The following is a 21,829-nucleotide window of genomic DNA, read 5'->3' on the forward strand; positions in this document are numbered from 1 at the left end:
GTGGTTGCTGATTAGAATAACCTCACCTCAGTGTTCCAAGTCTGTCAAGTTTCTGTTGTTATTCCTAAACCTCTCTTCCATCTCCTAACTTTTTTCATTAAAAAGCCTCTCCCAGAATAATTCCGCAATACATTTCACTCTCATGCCTTTCTTTTCACAACTTTTTTTCTCAAAGAATAAAGAAATTAATGAAAGAGCCGTTTACATTATGCTAAATATGCAACACACGAGGCAATTGTAAAGTAATGTATTAGCAAGAATTTTTGGTAAAGTTGTGGTAATTTTGTCTGGAAACTCAACTTTCTCATCCTGAAGTACTTATGGTTATAGAGTACATATAGAACATTAAAATTATATGTACAGAAACAGACCCACATACAATTTATACAAATATATAAAATTATGTGCATATATATATATAGCATCTGTATCTTTATTAGCCATAATGAACAATTAACGTTGGGTTGGATCATGACAAAGACAGCGTATCCGAAAATGAGCAATTATGTCAAAGGTTAAAAGGTCCTCGTAGCTGTCAAAATACATATCTGTCAAAAGTGATTAGCAGACTTCAGAAAGTATATATGTACACACACACACACACACACACACACACACACACACACACACATATATATATATATATATATATATATATATATATATATAATGTAGTTTTAGTTACCTAATGGAGACTGTTGTGGAGTACAGAAGACATGGTAGAGCCAGGAGCATTGACGAGGCCCAGATGAAAATGATAAAATTCCTGGCCTCGCTTTTGGTCATCCGGGGTTTCAAAGGCCTCACAATGGCGATGTACCTGAAACAGTAAAATTAAACAGTTCGTGAGATGAATCCTACTTCAACCATGTGTGTGTGTGTGTGTGTGTGTGTGTGTGTGTGTGTGTGTGTGTGAGAGAGAGAGAGAGAGAGAGAGAGAGAGAGAGAGAGAGAGAGAGAGAGAGAGAGAGAGAGAGGTTTTTTCACTAGGAATACCTCTTTTAGAGATTTAGAAAATCCTTACAGAAAATGTTTTCCAGTCAGCAAAATTATAATAGTTTAATTCTAATTACCTGGTAATACAGGTGCCTTATATTTCCCAATACCATAACATGACTAACTGAAAACTTCATTTAACAACTCGCTTTCAGAAATGTAGTCTTTTTCTTTACACATTTTTGTGAAAATTCCTCACTCTTGTCCTGAATAGCAGTCTTTTACTCTTTTTTTCTTAAGTAAGGGCATATAAAAAAAATTCATCATAATTTCTTCATATTTCTGGCACTTGGTTCTTAAGGTTTTGTAGTGACAAGCGCATCCACAAAGTGCGAAGAATTCGAGAGTTAAGAGGGCATAGTGGTTATGTCAATTATATGTATCTGGTAAAAAATGACTAGTAGATTCTACATAATAATATCATGAATAATAAGGAAAGGGCATTTTTAATATGTGACAGAAGCATAATAAGGCCGTTGCCTATAAACTGTAATCAAAGTAACATGAAGTCGATGGGGAATAATAATTTGCAGTGACTCGATATGCATTTTATATCCAGCCGTTTAAACACACCAGTCAAAGGAATTCATACTCATTTTTCCCCGACGACATAAAACTCCTCATTAAAATCCGACTGTCTGGCGGAGACACTCCTACCTCCCACGCTCCTTTCGTCAATACAGAATTCGTTAGTAGTTGTTTCAAAAGAGCAGAATCAAAGACGCCGAAGCAAACCTTGGGACTAAAAAGGCTTTCCGCTCTATATCTTCTTTTGATTCTGATAAACGTCTCTGAATGGAAAAATACGCGGGTAGGGGGAGCAAATGTGGAGAGGGGTATTTTTGTTCTTTTCCACTTTCTCCATATCTTTTAGTTGTTTCTTTTAGCATTCTTCTTCTTCTCCTCCCTTCTTCCAGCAATTCTGCCCTAAAATGGAAAACTGCAGTATCTGCAAAATTTTCGAAATTGAGTTATGCCACCTATTGGGCTCGTGAAACACTAAACACGCTATTTAGGGGGTCCCATTTGCAGCATCTGCAAAATCAGTAGTAAGGCAAGGGAAAACTGCAGTATCTACCATTTTTCTCACTGTTGTATTTTTGCACATACTGCAGTCTTCCATTTTAGGGCAGAATTCCTTGCTATGGAAACAGAACCGGACCAAAGTAATCACGTGGCGAATGTTATTCTTAACACGCATCAATAGATCTCTCCCTTTTCCTTTCCCCATTTATATATAATAATGATACCCTCTACGTACGTATTTCTTTATTCACCAGAAATGAACTCTGGCCTCAGCCCTTAATTATGCCCTGTTAAACGACTGATGTTTAAGGTATCTTTACAGATAAGATTTTCCTTTGGAAAATAATCATATGATTTCCACGCAAAAAACTAAAATGGTCACACGTATCGAATAATTACAATAATTACAAGTTTTAAAACGCCATGTTAGCGTTCAAAATTATTTCAGCCTTAGCCTGAGATCAGCGTAAATTGTGGTTGTGAGTTCTGAATGAAAACTGTTGTAGTTTATTACGATCATTAATAGGAAAAAACCTATTCTTTTAATGCAGTGATTAAAGGAATTTACCTGCGTACTGATGGAAGGAATTCTCACAGACAATATGACACAATGAGACATAAAGCCTTAATTTAAATATACGTATATATATATATTTAAATATGTTAATCTAATTTAAGCCCCAATTCTGTTTAATATCCATTTCGCTATGCCAAAGGAACAACTTACACCCAAAGGGAATTACAGTATAAGCGTAAGTTATTCCAGAAATATTGTGAATTGGACATTAAATCAAATTTGTGGCTTAATATCTGTGGATATGAAAAATGTCCAGGCATGTGACAAAAATTCATATATTTGTATGTGTGTCTGTATGTGTATATACTGTATACATACATATATATATATATATATATATATATATGTGTGTGTGTGTGTGTGTGTGGGTGTGTATGTGTGTGTGTCTGTATGAAACGTTCATGAATTACAAAATACGGCAGACATTTCAGCAAAGATCTTGCAAGAATAACCTCAGGGCTATTAGTGTATAGGGCAGCGTCGTCAATTAGCAAGAACGAGAGCATTGCGTGGCATCCTTCACAGCACAATTAAGTTAACTCCGTTTAATAGCCAACAGCAATAAAAATCTGCTAACAAGCAGCTCACCCAAGAGTATAAAGGTAAGACTTGAAATTGCCTGTCACTTACGGGATTGCACAACAATGCTTCGATAAACCCCCGAGAGACCGTCACACACTCTCATCCTTTTCAAAAACCTTTTTTCACCAGACTTCTGGGAAGTTATTAGTTGCTCAAGGCATTTTATTTCATCAAAGGGGGCCATAATTAAAGAGCTCATACCAGGATATAACTCTTCACAAAGGTTTTCTATATTGGAACCATTTAAATATAGAACAATTTCGAGACAGGATCTGAAATAAAATTTGCCCATGAAAAGCAAAGCACCAGCCAAGGCTTATAGCCCTATTTTATAAACTTAGAATTTTAATTTTTATTCGACTTGCTGGTACATTTTTTCTTTAGCTCACGTGGGCTCCAATTTTAACCTTTTAACTGTGAAAAAAATTCTTAATTGTGAAAATTAGGGGTAACTTTTCAAAAAACTCTCGACAGAAACAGAAGACGATTCAAAGAAATATAATGTCATTAATAACCAAGTCCGACACTGATAACAGGAAGTAATAATTCGTTCAATATATAAAGTTAGGTATCTCTCACAAAGTCAATTAAGAATTTTTTTTACAGTTAAAAAAGTTAAAGTTGGAACCCACATGAGCTAAAGAAAAAAAATGTACCAGCAAGTCGAATAAAATTAAAATTCTAAAGGAAAATAAAATAACTCCCTGGGAAAAATGTAAAAGTTAGTAAAAACTAGCTTAGGAAGTTACTGAAACTGTCAGAAAAACCTCATTCCATAATCTAATGGCCTGACAGTCTCGTGTCTCCCCCCACAATGGGACGGGTAACCTAATGCCTTTTTCCAACCATGGCCCAAAAAACAGAAATAGGAATAGGATTCCACAGCTTGGCACTACAAGGAAAGAAAAAGAAATAAAAACAAGTAAAAAAATGCGCCGAAGTTTCTTCGGCGCAATCGTGTTTTCTATACATCGCATGATCAAGGCCATCGAAAATAGATCTGTCTTTCGGTGGTCTCGGTATAATGATGTATAAGCCGAGGCCCATGAAACTTTAACCACGGCCCGGTGGTGGCCTGTCCTTTATCGTTGCTAGACGCACGATTATGGTTAAGTTTAACCTTAAATAGAATAAAAACTACTGGGGCTACAGGGCTGCAATTTGGTATGTTTGATGACTGGAGGGTGGTTGATGAACATACCAATTTGCAGCCCTCTAGCCTCAGTAGTGTTTAAGATCTGAGGGCGGATAGAAAAAGTGCGGACGGACAGAAAAAGCCGGCACAACAGTTATCTTTTACTCTAAACTAAAAAACCGTCAATACCACACAATAACTAACGCAAGGGAAAACTTCAAACACATCTAACTTGCAAGGCAAAAGGAAATCTAATATCCTGAGGCATATCTTTCGGTATTCATACACCAATGGTGTGAAAGAATGAGCTCTCATAGCTGTTAAATATCACCTAAAATGAGTCGGTATTCTCAACACCTAAAGTTTTACGGATACCCGAGAAATTAATATCTTTTTTAACGTCATCGCCGCTACATCCTAACATGTTATAACCTCCGACAGGGATGTTACAATTTTACCGATGCTATTTTGGTAGCTAATTTTGTCGATGAATTTCTCTGCCGCTGAGTGCAACAGTAACAGAAACGTCCATACTAGAGACTGTTATTATTAGGATGGCGTAGTAGCAGTAATAAGAGCTGCAGGATATCCTGCAGTAGAAGAAGCATAAGTAGCAGAAGTAGCAGTGGTAGCATTTACCGAACATCTAATACGCATGTTCGGATTCCCATGTAATAATGCACCCTGGTCCCGAATTTCCAGGGGGGAATATTCGATTTCTTATAATATACCCTTTTACCTTTATCCGTTAAATGTTCATGTCTCTTAATCTAATTCTATTACTTTGTACACAGAAATACAAAACTGCACCGCTCAAACACTTGCCACTGAGAGAAACTTACCTATCGAAAGATATAGCCATCAAAGTGAATACACTAGCGGCGATAGTAACGTTTGCCATGAAGTTGCTGATGGTACAGTACACGCTTCCGAAAGGCCAGTCGCTGGAAATGGAATTGAAATGAAATTAGCATTGGAGGGCCAACATTCACCATCTAATAATAATAATAATAATAATAATAATAATAATAATAATAATAATAATAATAATAATAATAACAAAGTTTGCCTTGATTTAAAAACTTAGATACATAAATTGACATGTACATACCTTAGTATAAGCAAATCTATGTTTGTGTGTGTGTGCGTGTGTGTTTATATATGCACACAATATACATATATATATATAAATCATAAATACCTACATATGTGTATATATATATACCTAATATACACACAATATATACATATATATATTAAATTATAAATACCTACAGTCTGTGCATAAATTTTCAGACAAACATGTCCACACACATTTACGAATGTGCATCATAATGAGAGAGAGAGAGAGAGAGAGAGAGAGAGAGAGAGAGAGAGAGAGAGAGAGAATAATTTCCTAGGAGATCTTAAGCGGATTTTCTTCAACCGATCCGTGGTCCCGCGAGGAACGCTTACAAACCACCTCCATGGATATTTTTTCTTTTTCCTTTCCTTTCACCCCATATTGCAAAGGAATTCCTTGCGCGCTTGGTTCTATGGAGGGAAAACCCTCTTGAAATAATAAATAATTCCTGATGCTCTTTAAAGAAAACAAATACATCAAACTTTTCAGTAATTTGGAAGTCCGTTTGCATCGACGAGACCAGCAACTTTCGGAGGATTTATTTTCTCTTACCCTTTCTCTCTCACTCTCTCTCCCTCTCCCTCTCTCTCTCTCTCTCTCTCTCTCTCTCTCTCTCTCTCTCTCTCTCTCTCTCTGCCACAGACACCCACAAACTTACTGCCTGTCGAAATGATATGGGAATAAGTATCAAAAGAAGGGGAGCCTGCGCTAGGCGATATGGCTTTTTCCATTTAAAAGGAGAGAGAGAGAGAGAGAGAGAGAGAGAGAGAGAGAGAGAGAGAGAGAGAGAGAGAGAGAGAGAGAGAGAGAGAGTACCTCGTGAGCCTTCTCAGGGAAATGGATGATGAGACCTTCTGGTCCATTTTGCTGATTAATCTTCTTTTGGTTTCTTTTTTTTTTTCCATGCGAAATGAATACAGACGCAGGGTGTCTTCTTATTGGATTTTTTTTATTGCTTGAATGTTTATGCCATAATCAACAGTTTATTTATGCCGTCATCAGCAGTTTACTTATGCCATCAATCATCAACAGTTTATTTATGCCATCAATCATCAACAGTTTATTTATGCCATCAATCATCAACACTTTATTTATGCCATAATCAACAGTTTATTTATGCCATCAATCATCAACAGTTTATTTATGCCATCAATCATCAACAGTTTATTTATGCCATCATCAACAGTTTATTGATGCCATCAATCATCAACAGTTTATTTATGCCATCAATCATCTACAGTTTATTTATGCCATCAATCATCAACAGTTTATTTATGCCATCTTCAACAGTTTATTTATGCCATCATCAACAGTTTACTTATGCCATCAATCATCAACAGTTTATTTATGCCATCGTCAACAGTTTATTTATGCCATCATCAACAGTTTATTTATGTTCGTTTTGGGTCGGGTATAAACATTTATATTTCCTCACCCTTTCGACTTAGAACTGTCTCAAAGGAGATCGCATGTGATCAGATTATAAAGAGGAATGATTATCTGTAGCCTTAATTAAGAATGAAATGCCATAGTATGATTTATGCTTAAGTTCGGCAATGGTTCTTACGCACCTAAAAACCCGTATATACCTAATCAGCAGCACGTCGTACGTACCAACTTCCCTATCCTTCCTTCAAAACTGTCTTGTTCATTCTCACGAACTTCCTGGCCTCTAAGACCCTTATTTTACAAACGATATCAACAATTACTTCTCCCCCACACACTTCATATTTAGCTCAATACAGAAGGTTACGCCTTTGGTTCAAATTTTGACGCAAATTTGTGAAAATGTTCCTTAGGTTCAAAAGGATTAAAAAAAAAAAAATCGATGACATCATAATCTTATGAATCTAAGACTTTGCAATAATTTCACATATTACGTTTATCATTGAGGTGTATTTGAAGGAAACGAAAGCTTCCAAACGTTTGTGAGAGAAAACTTAAACGACTTTGAGTATTTCGGTAACTAAGTTAATCGTATCGTATTAGTCATGAAACAAAATGCAGATGCCGCAGAGTACTTGGATACTTATGTTAATGGTATGAATTATCCTCGTCGTTTGTATCTCTAACGTCAAAAATAATCGAAACCTAGACTCCAGTTAAGTATGACAACGCGTATCCACGACCACGCTGACGATAAACTACATTTGACCGTTTCTAGTTCATACGGTATCAAATTACTTCCAAGTAAAAATTAACTTGGTACATCGTCGCTTTCCAGCATTCTAATTCATTCTCCGCGGCTTATCTCGTTTCACTTGGTTTTTACTAGCCTTTTTTACTCATTTTGCCATCTATTTTGACGTTTATTTTCATGACTTAACATGTACAATTTATATTCACTGCTACATTCTCACTAACATTACTGTTCACAGAGCACTTTTTCAGAGTGTATTTGGAGACTCATTCACTGCTAAATAAGTTCCGTTTAACATTTTCAGTTAATAGTGGAATAATAATAATAATAATAATAATAATATTATTATTATTATTATTATTATTATTATTATTATTATTATTCTGAAGAGGAACCCTATTCACATGGAACAAGCCCACAGGGGCCACTGACATGAAATTCAAGCTTCCAAAGAATATGGTGTTCATTCGAAAGGAGTAACAGAAGGTAATGGGAAACACAGAAAGAAATCAGTTATGAGAAAAACAGATAAATTAACAAATTAATAAACAAATACAAATGTAAGTAAAATATTAAAATACAAGTTGAACTGTATTAGGGTAGAAATGCATTGCATCTTAGAATGAACTTCTGAAGTTGCAAGGATTATTCTTCTCTATTTTCTCCATAACTTGCGATATTTCTACAGCTATCAAATTAAAATTACAAATGCAACGGATACATTATATATACTCTTGTTTGCATGTTCGCATACTTTTAATTCACATCTGACATATTGCTTTTATTCCAGGAATAGTAGAAAAAATATTCGATATAATAAAACTCAAGTTGCAGTGTCGCACGATAAAATATTTCAGTCACAAGTAAAATTCCTTCAATAAAACGTAGCCGAACTGCTGTTATTATATTCTCCACAAGCATCAATATGCTATCTATAAACTTACATAAACATTCACGCTTCCAAGGCTACTTGAAAACTTATGGCCCAACAGTTCCCGAAATCTTTTTCACCACCTCTTTCTTAACAAAAAGGAACATTTGATACCCTTTTACATAACTGTCAATTGAATCGGAAACCTAATCAAGGGTGTTTCTTGAATATATATATATATATATATATATATATATATATATATATATATATATATATATATATATATATATATATATATATATATATATATATATATATATATATATATATATATATATATATATATATATATATATATATATATATGTGTGTGTGTGTGTGTGTGTTGGTGCGTTTTCAAATAAATAAATTAATCTATTAACGAAACTAGTATTTCAGGAATTGTTTCTGAGGCTTCCCAGATAATGCAATAATCCGTTCGTTTTCTCTCTCTCTCTCTCTCTCTCTCTCTCTCTCTCTCTCTCTCTCCTCTCTCTCTCCAGAAGAAGAAAAGGCCATGTGGATTTACCCCCAGAAAATTGGCCGTCCAAAAGGAACACCTGGGAGTATATACATCTGGAAAAAGAATAGCAACAGCTTTTCACGGAAGGCGGTCTCCTTCCTCTTCCTCTTTCTAGCCCCACTGCGCCCAGTGACAGGTTACTTGAATTTCTTACATCGACTCAGACCTGACGGAAAGACCGCTTAAAACAAACAATGATTTTCTGCCGTCACCGCAGAATGACCCGCTGATTCTTCTCACTATATTCTTATTTCACTTCATATCTATATTGTATGTTATGAAAAAGGATGAGACATTTTGAAATAGAAGAAATATTAATTACTGACTTTCCAAGAATCGTAAGGTTGAATTTTTTTTTTTCTGTTATTCAGTATCAAGTTCTGTTATATCAAATTACAATGAAACAATTGCAGGATTTACCATATATATGAAGCATATGTAAATTGCTACCAGATCTGTTTGCGCTAAATTTTTATTCCAGGGTAGAGAAATATATTCATTTTTATTCTTCTTTTACTTCTGAATAATTCACTTTACTGTGACTGGTTGACTTAGAAAGTCTTTCAGTTCCATCTTCATTTCACTTATCACCTCCTAGAAAACGGAAACTATTAAGTTACAAAGGTCACACTAAATGGGATGGAAATGCAAGAATGCAGTTTTATCCATTGCAAGCATTCAACAAAGGTGCACATCAGCCTCTTATAAGACCTAATGCTATCTTGTATGTGAATTATGTGTGATAATTTAGCTTTCGAATACTTGGAAAATTTTATTCCTTCAATAATCTCGGTGCCACATTAATATAAGGCTGAAACATCTTCACAGTTTTCAGGACAGCTTCAGATTTCATGATTTTGCAGTTTTCAACCCAGTTTCTGCTTTGTCAATGTTCTCAACAGTTTCTCACTTATGTGACAGTTCTCAGCACAGTCTCTGCTTAATGTCGAAGTTCTCAACAGTTTCTGACTTGGGTGATGGTTCTCAACACAGTTTCTGATGAGCATTTGCTTGCAATATGAAAGCATGATAAATAATCAATCTCGAGATAATCACCGTCAGGTTACCTGGTTTCACATTGCTCGGTTAATCATGAGTAAAGAGTACACGTGTAACATTCTTTATAAACATGAATCTACTTCGTTCAACAAAATCATCTGAAAAGTCCATGCCACAGACCTGATAGGCAATACTGAGATTTCAAGGTTTGTAAATTTGTAATAACTGTCCGAAAATCTAAAGTTATTTCACGAAAGAAAACTGAATTATTTCCTGAGATTATTGTACAAGACTAAGACATGCTATGTCAGCAAATAATAATTAATTTAAATGAATATTAATTGTTTTTCTCTTTCCTAAAAACATATACACGTGAATAATTAATAACTATTCCACAACTTTAAAAAACGAATGATAGGTTGACTACTGACAAAAGTAAATGGTTTTTTAATGCATATATAATATCAAGTAGGGTCGACTAGATAAAAAAAAATGTGATTAAAAATTACCTGAGTTCGACGTGCAAAATTATTAACTGCCATTGAAAGCTAAACATCATCAATATTAAAATTCTAGGTGTAAAATCCTGGGTTCGAAGATAAAGTATATACTTTATTTTTTCCTCACAATATTCAAGAACTAGAAAACCTGAATCTAAACAGCAGACTGGACACGGAATCTTTGACATTTCAACGCTGGGTCTTAGGTAAAGACGCTATTAGTATACTGTACTTAAAATACCTTGTGAGCTAGAGACAACACATTTAGAAAAATTAACAAGCAAGGGAAATTACGAGACAACAACTACTCTTAGTAACTCTTATACTTTTGAGCAAGTATTTCCGTGTTAAAAAATGTGTTCAAGATGGAAATGAACTGAATATCCTTAAAATGAGCATGTCAGGCATGCAATATTTCAACAAGATATACCAACGTTGCATCGTGCAGTGTATATGACATCTATACGTCAATTCTGATCTCATAAACAAAACTGATTCCCAATGAGAATATCGTAAAAAAAGCAAAAACTACATCAAATTTAATATTACGATTGTGTCAAATGAAATCATCTAAAATTATTACTGAACCAGACATGTTTGCTACATACTGCAAGTATAATTACACTCTATTTCTTTGAAACTGTGATGAAATCGCTTCAATGCACATAAATAAATGTAAACCTATATGTTTCGGTTATTTCTGGTCGTCAGTGCTTGCAACATATTTCCTGCTTCTCGATTGCATCATCATAAAAACATAACATGCAGAGAATTACGTTGACATTAGTGACAAATCGTTCGCTGGAGCCTTATCAGTTTTCGAATAAAAGCAATACTGACCAGAAATTGGAATGTCAAGTATTCTGTTTTTTATAAATATATGAAATGATAAGCTTAACGAGCAACTTCCAACGTAATGTTGTGTACCTATTTCACACACGCACACACCTACAGCACATATACACACATACATACATATATAGATATATATATATATATATATATATATGTGTGTGTGTGTGTGTGTGTATATATATACATATATATAAATATATGTGTATATATATAATACGCCTTTTCCCCCCTTAGAGGAGGTGGCCCCAGGTGTTAGCCCGCCGGTCTTTTGGGATGAGTCTGCCAACCACATGCATTTTTAATAATGGCCGCAAATATTCCCAAATGCCTAGCTCACTGCTTAGGTCGAGAGGGGCACAACGCGCAAGGCATGGTCCCCTCCCCTAAGCGTAAGACCAACTTTTACACTGAGCATCTCCTCTCCCATCGAAATAATCTTAGATAAATTCACATTTATTATTAAAATCTCGTAAGTCATAACACCACCTTTATAGCATTCCAACTTGTACACTATAACATTCCTTATTGCATTTCTTCTGCGCCGAAGTCTACAATGTTTTCATGCTTATAAACTCCTTTTTTTTGTACAGAAGAAACATAAAAATCTACTGAATAGGTAAAACTGCATCCGTGTATGTTTTGCATGGACATTTTACCTTTGGGCGATTCGCAAGAATCCGAACCAGGTAATAGTTTTTCTTGTTGTTCTTTGATGTTTCCTGGTTTAAAAGAAATTTTCTTTTAATAGTAAGAACGCTTATGTGTACACATACATACATACATAAATATAATATATATATATATATATATATATATATATATATATATATATATATATATATAAATATATATATACGACAAATATATTGTATGTATCATTTGCAAACTAATCATATATACATCTGATACAATAAGCATAAGCAAATTTAGTGCATGTATACATATGCAATGAAATCTGAGACATAAAGCTCACAAGTCCTCCATTCCTTTCGTCAACGGGGCTTGTATATGACACGTGGCATAAATCTACTCATACGAGAACAAACTGTTAGAATGACTGGCAAGGTTTTCATTTAAATGTCATTCTCACTCACGTGGAATATTAGACAATACAACTTACGATGGCTGCCGACACCAAAAGTTGATTTTTAGCTTTCTGTAAAAGAAAACTATTGCGGTGGCTTTGTCTGTCCGTCCGCACTTTTTCTGTCCGCCCTCAGATCTTAAAAGCTACTGAGGCTAGAGGGCTGTAAATTGGTATGTTGATCATCCACCCTCCAATCGTCAAACATACCAAATTGCTGCCCTCTAGTCTCAGTAGTTTTGATTCTATTTAAAGTTAAAGTTATCCATAATCGTGCGTCTGGCAACGCTATAGGACAGGCCACCACCGGACCATGGCTGAAATTTTCAAGGGCCGCGGCTCATACAGCATTATACCGAGACCACCGAAAGATAGATCTATTTTCGGTTGATTTGATTATAGGCTGTAAAGAAAATCCGCATTTTTTACTTCTTTATTATAATAATAATAATAATTATTATTATTATTATTATTATTATTATTATTATTATTATTATTATTATTATTATTATATTGCGAAGGATGAAGACCCTCTTTGAGGCAAGTTTTGATGAATAAAATGGCTGCATTTTGCGAATTAATTTTATACTGAGTTTTTTCAATACTTCTAATAATTCGCTTTTCCTGCACATCAATATTAGTCAACAATTATCCAATGTTCATATTTCGATGGATAAAACAGCGTATTTCTTACAGCAGAAATTCTTTATTTAAACCTCAACTGCAGGTAACTGAAACTTGGGATGTACACACGTAGATTTTCTTGATGGTATTTTCGGTGGTATGTCTAATTTTTTCTTTTTCCAGGCTTCAGTTACCTGCTGTAGTGGTTTAAATGAAGAATTTCTGCTGTAAGAAATACGCTGCTTCATCCATCAAAATATGAACATTGGCCAATTATTGACTTATACTGATGTGCAGGAAAAGAACAGAAGAATAGAGAAAACTCAGTATAAAACCAATTCGCAAAGTGCAGCGATTTTATTCAACAAAATATTGTTGTTATTATTATTATTATTATTATTATTATTATTATTATTATTATTATTATTATTATTATTATTCAAAATGAACGATAATTTATGCGAAATACGCCTAAAAGGACAAGACTTGCTGAGCAATCCTCCACAAAAAAAAATCCCATATGAGTGGAAATGAAAGAACATAGACAATAAATGAATAAATGTAAAGTAACAAAAAAATTTGAGAATAAAATGAAATCAATGATATATTGCGGATGAAAGTAGTATTATAGCTCCCCTTTTAACAATAATGTCCCCCAATTTTACAGGGAATGGAATGAAACATTTTTTTTATGGAAAATATTATACACTGACACGAGACAAACCCATTAGGAAAAATTTTCTCTCAAACCTCTCTGAAGGTTAGGCCCTTATTCAATAGGACTCAGAAAACAATTGCCAATGAATAATTGAGACAAATACGCAAGTGCTTCCAATTCCTTTGTAGTTCATACTTACAAAAATTGAGAAAAAGAAAAAACATTAAAAAGTTTGCCTGCATGAAAGTGCATTTGATAAACCATGCATAACAATATCTAGCCCACGCAGAAAATAACGAAGAGGTGTATTTAATTATTTTTCTCAAATATTTTCTCGGTAACATGAGAGGTAAAGAAAAAATAAACAAAATAGAATAAAGACGTCCAGCATATATTTTCCCCTTTTCGCAGTGAAAAAAGAGAGTAAAAAATTATGACATACACAAAACATTCAACATACAAAAAATTGACAGCGCTAAGAAAAAGACTCCGACATTTGCAACAGCTTCTCCTGAGAGATAAAACAAAAAATTCATAATTAAATACATCGTGATAAATAACGGAAAATGTGGGAGACTCAAACACCTGTGTTTTTGCCCTTTTAGTTGTGAAACCCCACGAAATTATTTATTAAAAATGCCATAAAGTGAAACGGTCACTTTCATGAATATCACATTAATATAAATAGTTCATGCACTCTTAAACAAGAGTTTTAAAACCTGTCTGTATTGATGGAATATGAAAATGTAACTTTTATGGGTTGGTCTCTATATAGTAGGGCTACTGCACTTTCATAAAAATGGTATAATTAACATGGACGTCACAAAATTATTATGCTTCATTATACCTTTCCTGACGCTACCTCAAAAAACCATACCAAACATTATAAGTTTTATAATGCTTTTTTTTCTAAATTCCATTTTATGCTTGAAAGGATTCCACGGAGTTGTCTCAAACTCTTATTGGTGGTGTATAATGAAAAATAACCTACCCATTCATTAATAATGGAAACATAAATTACATTTCAATTTTTTCTCATAATTGGGATTCCTATTCAGAGGTCATTTATTAAAAGAAGTTTATGATATTTTTCCGTAGATTGTTTTGGAAACAAATATAATTACAATCTAACGAAAAGTGATTCATACAATCATGACATATAATATTTACATCTCAATCTATTTTTAAAACCAACTTCAATTTGAGCCTTTGAACTTCATTATCCACAGCCTTCACCGGAGCTGTTTTTGCAAAATACGAAAAAGAAGAATTTGCTTCCAAAAATTTATCTGACTACATCCTATAAATTCCTGCACTGCTTCCATCTATATGCTCCTAAAGTTTATAGTTTTTACATGTATATATATATATATATATATATATATATATATATATTTATGTTATATGAATTTTTGTTATTTATACACAAGTGACTTTTTATTTTACAACTACTAAGCCACATCATTCATTAGGTATAGTGAATTCGACATCAAATGATATAGTGGATGTGTGTGTATATATATATATATATATATATATATATATATATATATATATATATATATATATATATATATATGTGTGTGTGTGTGTGTGTGTGTGTGTGTGTGTGTGTGTGTGTGAGAGAGAGAGAGAGAGAGAGAGAGAGAGAGAGAGAGAGAGAGAGAGAGAGAGAGAGAGAGAGAACTTACAAAACTTCCTGGCAGAAACCTGACCAACGCATCCTCAAATTTTATCTAAACCAATAATTCTACTCCTCTGACTGGCCTCTTCTCGTTGCTAGTTTCTTTGCGTGCATTATTGTGACAGACGATAAAGAAAAATTTTGTTTAAGTCCATGCCATTTTTTTCAAATAGATATCAATCCAAGTCGGTTAACTTGAATTTCCCCCAGCTTTCTACAGTAGTACTTCCGTTCCAGCTGTTACCATAATTTCATAATCACGGACTGAACTACTAGAACTTTAGAAGTTCAAACTTTGGGCAAACAATTTTTTTCCTGAGCAAGCTCCCATACGCCTGATTCCGTAGCTTTTTAGTTTTATCTTACATTTTCTTTTTTATCACTCGTTATTTGTTTTTATCTATTCCTCTTTTGCAGTTAACACCAAACGTAGGTATTTCTTTCTCGTACTGGGCGGCTTTCCCCAAGGGGGGTGCTAAGTCTTACAGCATTGTTTTCCTAATAAGGGTGCATTTTGGCCAATAATAATAATAATAATAATAATAATAATAATAATAATAATAATAATAATCATTATCATCATCATTATTATTATTATTATTATTATTATATTATAACAATAACAAATATTTTCTTACGCATTTTCTGCATACGTAAACACAATTCCTGACGACCTCGACACCAGAACGCCCCTGCAAACTGCAGGTCGCGATGCCATGGACTCGTTTCTCACATCTTAGCATGATGGCGATGCCCCTTAATTAGCAGGGCTTAATTAGTTTTGTGTGGTGTGTTCCTGCAGCGGACAACCGTATTCAGAAACATTAAATGTCCCTGATGACCAGGTAATTGCCCCCATCGCCGTACCTACAAAAGCCGTAATTAGCGTCCCAGTTATACCAGCCGTCACGGGTCAACAAACGTATGTCTTCTGCATCGTTTGACCTCGGGTGACAGACTCTTAAGAGCAAGGAAGAGACATGCAAACAGAAATAATTATATATTAAAGTGAATATACTGAATGAAAAGGGAATAATGAAATTATAGATGACTTCTTTGATTCATAACTGAATTTTTATAAGTTAAATTAATTTCAATTTTAGGACAAAATCATCGTAATGATTTAATACGTAACTTTACGGTGTCTGATTTTTTCAAAATTACAAATTGATGTCTATGACATGCAAAGGTCGCTGACTCAAAAATTGCTGCAATAGACGCCTTCTCGCGAAGGCGAAGAACTTTGAATTGATAAATTAGTCACAGTCAAAAGTCTTCATTCAGACATGTTATTATTAAGGCATATGCGAGCAAGAAAAATACAACTAATAAACCAAGCGATAACACGAAAGAATGAGGTACAAGATGTCAAGTAAAAGAAGCATTGAATATAGGAATTACTTATCATTTTCTATCTAAACTATGGCTTTTGCAAAGTTACTAAATGTATGCTCAACAGCAAAATGCCAAGATTTGAAACGGACTACTGAATTAGTACGGAAAATTTAACTTTTTCTAGTTGCTGTTTTCCGCGTGCAGTGTAAGAACAAGAAAATACATGGAAAACGCCAGTACGTAAAGAGCCTGTGGGGGAAAGACGGGAAATTATAAAAAAATAGTAAATATACGCAACGAAAATGAAAAATGAAATATAGAAAAACTAATGTGAGAAAAATAAAAAAAAAAAAAAAAAGAAGCTTGAAATGTCAAGGGCAAGGCTACAAGTACGGTTCGGCTTTATTTTTCGAATTCGTACCCGTCAGGAATACCGTGCCTTCATTTTTCATGTGCTGTGCAGTAACGTTGAAATATAGCATTTATCATGGGTAACATTTGTTACTGTGTCTGCTACTAACAAAATATACCATTTCTAGCGTAACACACCATTCACGTATAAAAAGTACTTTAGGTACAACTGTGCATTAATATTCTCTATTTTATCACAGATTGTGAATATTCCTTTCAAGTTAAAACACACACATTATATTTATATATATATATATATATATATATATATATATATATATATATATATATATAGATAGATAGATAGATAGATAGATAGATAGATAGATATACATACATACATACTACATATATATATATAGATAGATAGATATACATACATATATATAATATATTATATATATAGATAGATAGATAGATAGATATACATACATACATACATGCACACGCACATACACATATACTGTATTTACAGTATATATATATATATATATATATATATATATATATATATATATATATATATATATATATATATATATATATATATATATATATATATATATATATATATATATATATATATGTATATGAACCACAGCCATATTGCATACTATAAGATTTTATTTAATAAAGGAGAATACTTTATCTATTCTCTTTTATCTATTCTCAGTAAAGGGTAAAGGGATGTAATCATCCCATTATGTATAATAACCAGTAAATAAAAACAAAAGTATTGCCTAAAATGAGGAAAGCTCCCAGTAATTTAAGAGCATTTTCCCTCCTAAGGTAATTCACAACGTCTAATAAAATGCATTACCTAATTAACCCCAGAATTCGCCTTCTTCCTGGTCTGTAATACACCGAATAGCACCATTTACAACATATGCGTCGACGAACTTTGGAAATAGTTGGAGATTTACTGAATTTACAATATACCTTTATTACAGTATCAAAATTCGGGTTTACTTCTTTCTGTATTCATAATAGTGCTATCTGACACAGTACCGATGGTCCTAAATGTTTATAAACAGGTAAAGCTGCTTATCAATGTACGAGTATTTCTGAAATTAAGCATAGCACTATTTATTGCAATAAAAAGCTGTACATTCCTTTAAAAAGATGTTATATTCATCTTGAGAACAAGAAGGACTACTAGAGAGAGAGAGAGAGAGAGAGAGAGAGAGAGAGAGAGAGAGAGAGAGAGAGAGAGAGAGAGAGAGAGAGTCTACAGGGAGCTTAAATCTTGACATGATGAGAAGACACAGTAAGTCGTAACATTATCAGCTTTACATTATAAACACAGAGCAGGCTCTCCTTTGAAGTTGATAGGTAGGTAGGGAAGTTTGCTAGGAGAGTTTATAATGCTCCACAAGGACAGGATTTGCATAATGACTTTTTAGCCTTTTCTACTGTTTCATAAGGAAACTAATTTCACGGACAAAAGTAACTTTTTTAGTTATTTTAGAATTAGAGAAGTAACTGGAGTGCAGCCGGTCGATGAGTACGTTGGGTTCTCACGCTGGAAATGGCTAGGCCATGTGTACAGAAGACAGGGAATAGTACGAGATATACTGGGGTGGGTTGCCCTTGGTAAAAGAGGTAGAGGTAGGCCAAAGGAAACGTGGTTGTGGACAATGAGGCGGGAAGCAGGAGACGAGTGTTGGGAAGATCTTGAGGAGTTATCCCAGGACAGAATGTGGTAGCGTGAGTTCATCGAGGCCCTATACATCCCTGTGGGTGCCACAGGAAATGATTGATTGATTGATTATGTAGCACAATCTAGTGCAAGCAAATCTCTAAATAAAAAATAGATGCAATAAAAATAGAGCACTATTGTCGATACTGTATCAAAACTAACGATGAAATACCCATGACATTCAAATACAAAAGTTAGAGACATAAAGTCTGCACAATAAATATTTCAATTTTTCTCGCCCTTTCAAACACCAATTCATTGATATATGAAAAAAATAAAAGCTCGCGAAAATAAATAAATGATTGAATTAGACAGCATTTCTATAACGGTCTGTTTAGCAAATACTGGGAAGAGGGAAATTCACTGTAATTAATTGCAATAACACAATGAGAATTTTTTTTTGTCTGTAGCAATCATACTCTGATTGATTGTGAATGACAGAAGAATAGATTAACCGAGAAATTGTCGGGAGGACTGAATCGTGAAATTAATATCATTCCGCGAAAAATTTAAAATAGTGAAGGTTGAACAGTCCGACGAAATGGATCAATGAAGGAAAGACTAACGAATGATCAGCTTACATTCAGATCGTTAGAAGACATCTCAACTGCAAATTTTCGACTTTGCAATTTATTTTTTTCTCTCCTTGTAGTACTCAAAAAGCTACATGAAATTCACTGCCAATTCTACTTTTAGTTCTGTGGGTAATTGTTAGATATATATATATATATATAGTATATATATATATATATATATATATATATATATATATATATATATATATATATATATACATAAATATAATGCTTATATATATGTGTATATATATCATATATATATATATTATATATATATTTATATATATATACACACACGAACATATCCCCTACCCACTACCCACAGTACTAAAAATAGAATTGGCAGTGATTTCCTTGTAGCTTTTTGATTACTATAAAGAGAGAAAAAGTAAGTGTCAGTGTCATTGTACAAACACGCAATGTATATATATACATAAATATATATACAGTATATATATATATATATATATATATATATATATATATATATATATATATATATATATATATATATATATATATATATATATATATATATATATATATATATTGTGTGTGTACAATGACATACACCAACTCGTTATAACAATTTAATGGTCGTTAACATCTGCAATCATAAACTACTGATAAGCAAATGTGCAATTTTTTTGTCCTCAGACGTTCAAGTAACAATAAAAAATTCATCTGTGCACATTTGCTTTACCACAAGCAATAACAGTGATCGACCAAATCGTACCCTGCCGGTCAACGCTGGACTGCTTCATTTATGCAACTGGCGTAACAACCATCGTCATCGATGCCAATCTTATGGTCAAAAGCAATTACTTGATTGACAGCGCGGCCGTAAACTGAAGAGGAATAACTCATTCACGTTTACTTCGCCCATCAAAAACCAATAAACTCGCTAACGGAATAGCAGAGTGTTTGGATTTTTTCATCTCAGACGAAGGAAAGGGGCGAAAGGAGTGAAAATGAAAAACGACGACTATGAGAGGATTTCAAAGGTATAATAGAACGCACCTCTAACAGACTCTCCAGTTTTGGACCAATTAAACGATTTACAGTCTATTTCAGTGTAACCGTTGCGTCTCTTTCCCTGACGTGTCCAGGAAACCGGAGGTACCCTGGTCTTCCCTAAAGGGCAAATGGTATTTAGGACATGCTTCCTACGCTTGCAGGCCAAACTCTCTGACTTACTTTTCATTAGAACTGACTCGTTTTAGTTTTCTGTAAAAGAAAACTATTGAAATGGCTTTGTCCGTCCGCACTTTTTTCTGTACACCTTCAGATCTTAAAAACTGCTGAAGCTAGAGGGCTGCAAATTGGTATGTTGATCATCCACTCTCCAGTCATCAAACATACCAAATTGCAGCCCTCTAGCCTCAGTAGTTTTTATTTTATTCCAGGTTAAAGTTAGCCATAATCGTGCTTCTGGTGAGGCAACAACACAGCCCACCACAGCCGGCAGAGAGTTTTAAGGGCCGCGGCTCATATAGCATTATACCGAGACCACCTAAAAATAGATCTATTATCGGTGGCCTTGACTATGCGCTGTACGGAAAACTCGACAGCGCCGAAGAAACTATGCGCATTTTTTACTTGTTTATATTTTATGTTTTATATTACTGTTGCTTACATTCATATACAGGGTTTGAAGATCGAAGTGTGCTGCAGATAATTCTAGAAGGAGATTTTCACTCTGGAACATTTTTTAAATCATTGGGTCAAAAAATGAATAAAATCAGACATAAAAGAAAATTAGAATTTGCTGATAACCAAGACCACCGATAATGCCATGGTTCCGCCACTGGCTTATATTTTAAATATATTAATGTTGCAGATTACAGCCAGTTGTGCTACTAAAAGATTTTACTTTGTTACTGAAAGACTGCAAGCAATATTATCAGATGAAACTGGCGTTTTTGACTATCAGATGCTATCTTTTTGTAAACTGCAGTATTTTATAAAATTTACTACTGTACCGTAAAAACCAAATATTTATCATCATTTAGAAAAACCTAAAATTTATGTTCATGTCCTTTTCTCATTTTAGTGGCATTGTCTCCATAGCATTCATCGTTACGTGTGATCCACAATCTAAACTTTGCAGCTCTAAACTTTATTAAAAGGTCCCTCTTCTCCACTTGAAAGCGTTGGAGATTAAAGTGATTTATAGATACTTACGGACGACTGTGCTTAATATAATAGTTATTCAGCAAACTGTTTAGCCAATCCCCTCGGTAAAAATGCCCGGAATATTCTTACAGCTTTTTTATTTTTTAAGACAAAATTACATGTTGCACACTCATCTAATGATAACGTATTACCATAACCATAAGTATATCTTACTTTTTTAGATATCTTGCAGATATCATTTGATTTTCAAG

At 33.8% G+C, this 21,829-nt stretch overlaps 1 protein-coding gene across 1 annotated transcript in view; it reads right to left on the bottom strand.

The window, feature by feature from the left end:
- Positions 1–21,829, bottom strand: part of LOC136830967 (tachykinin-like peptides receptor 99D) — a 247,267-nt gene that overhangs the window by 54,048 nt on the left and 171,390 nt on the right. The window contains exons 3-4 of the mRNA XM_067090924.1: positions 5,159–5,260; positions 686–820 (exon numbers count right to left, since the gene is read on the bottom strand). Coding sequence (XP_066947025.1) covers positions 686–820; positions 5,159–5,260 — 237 coding nt within the window. The remainder of the gene's footprint in view (positions 1–685; positions 821–5,158; positions 5,261–21,829) is intronic.

This window comes from Macrobrachium rosenbergii, chromosome 47 (assembly GCF_040412425.1).
Source record: "Macrobrachium rosenbergii isolate ZJJX-2024 chromosome 47, ASM4041242v1, whole genome shotgun sequence".
NCBI lineage: Eukaryota > Metazoa > Arthropoda > Malacostraca > Decapoda > Palaemonidae > Macrobrachium > Macrobrachium rosenbergii.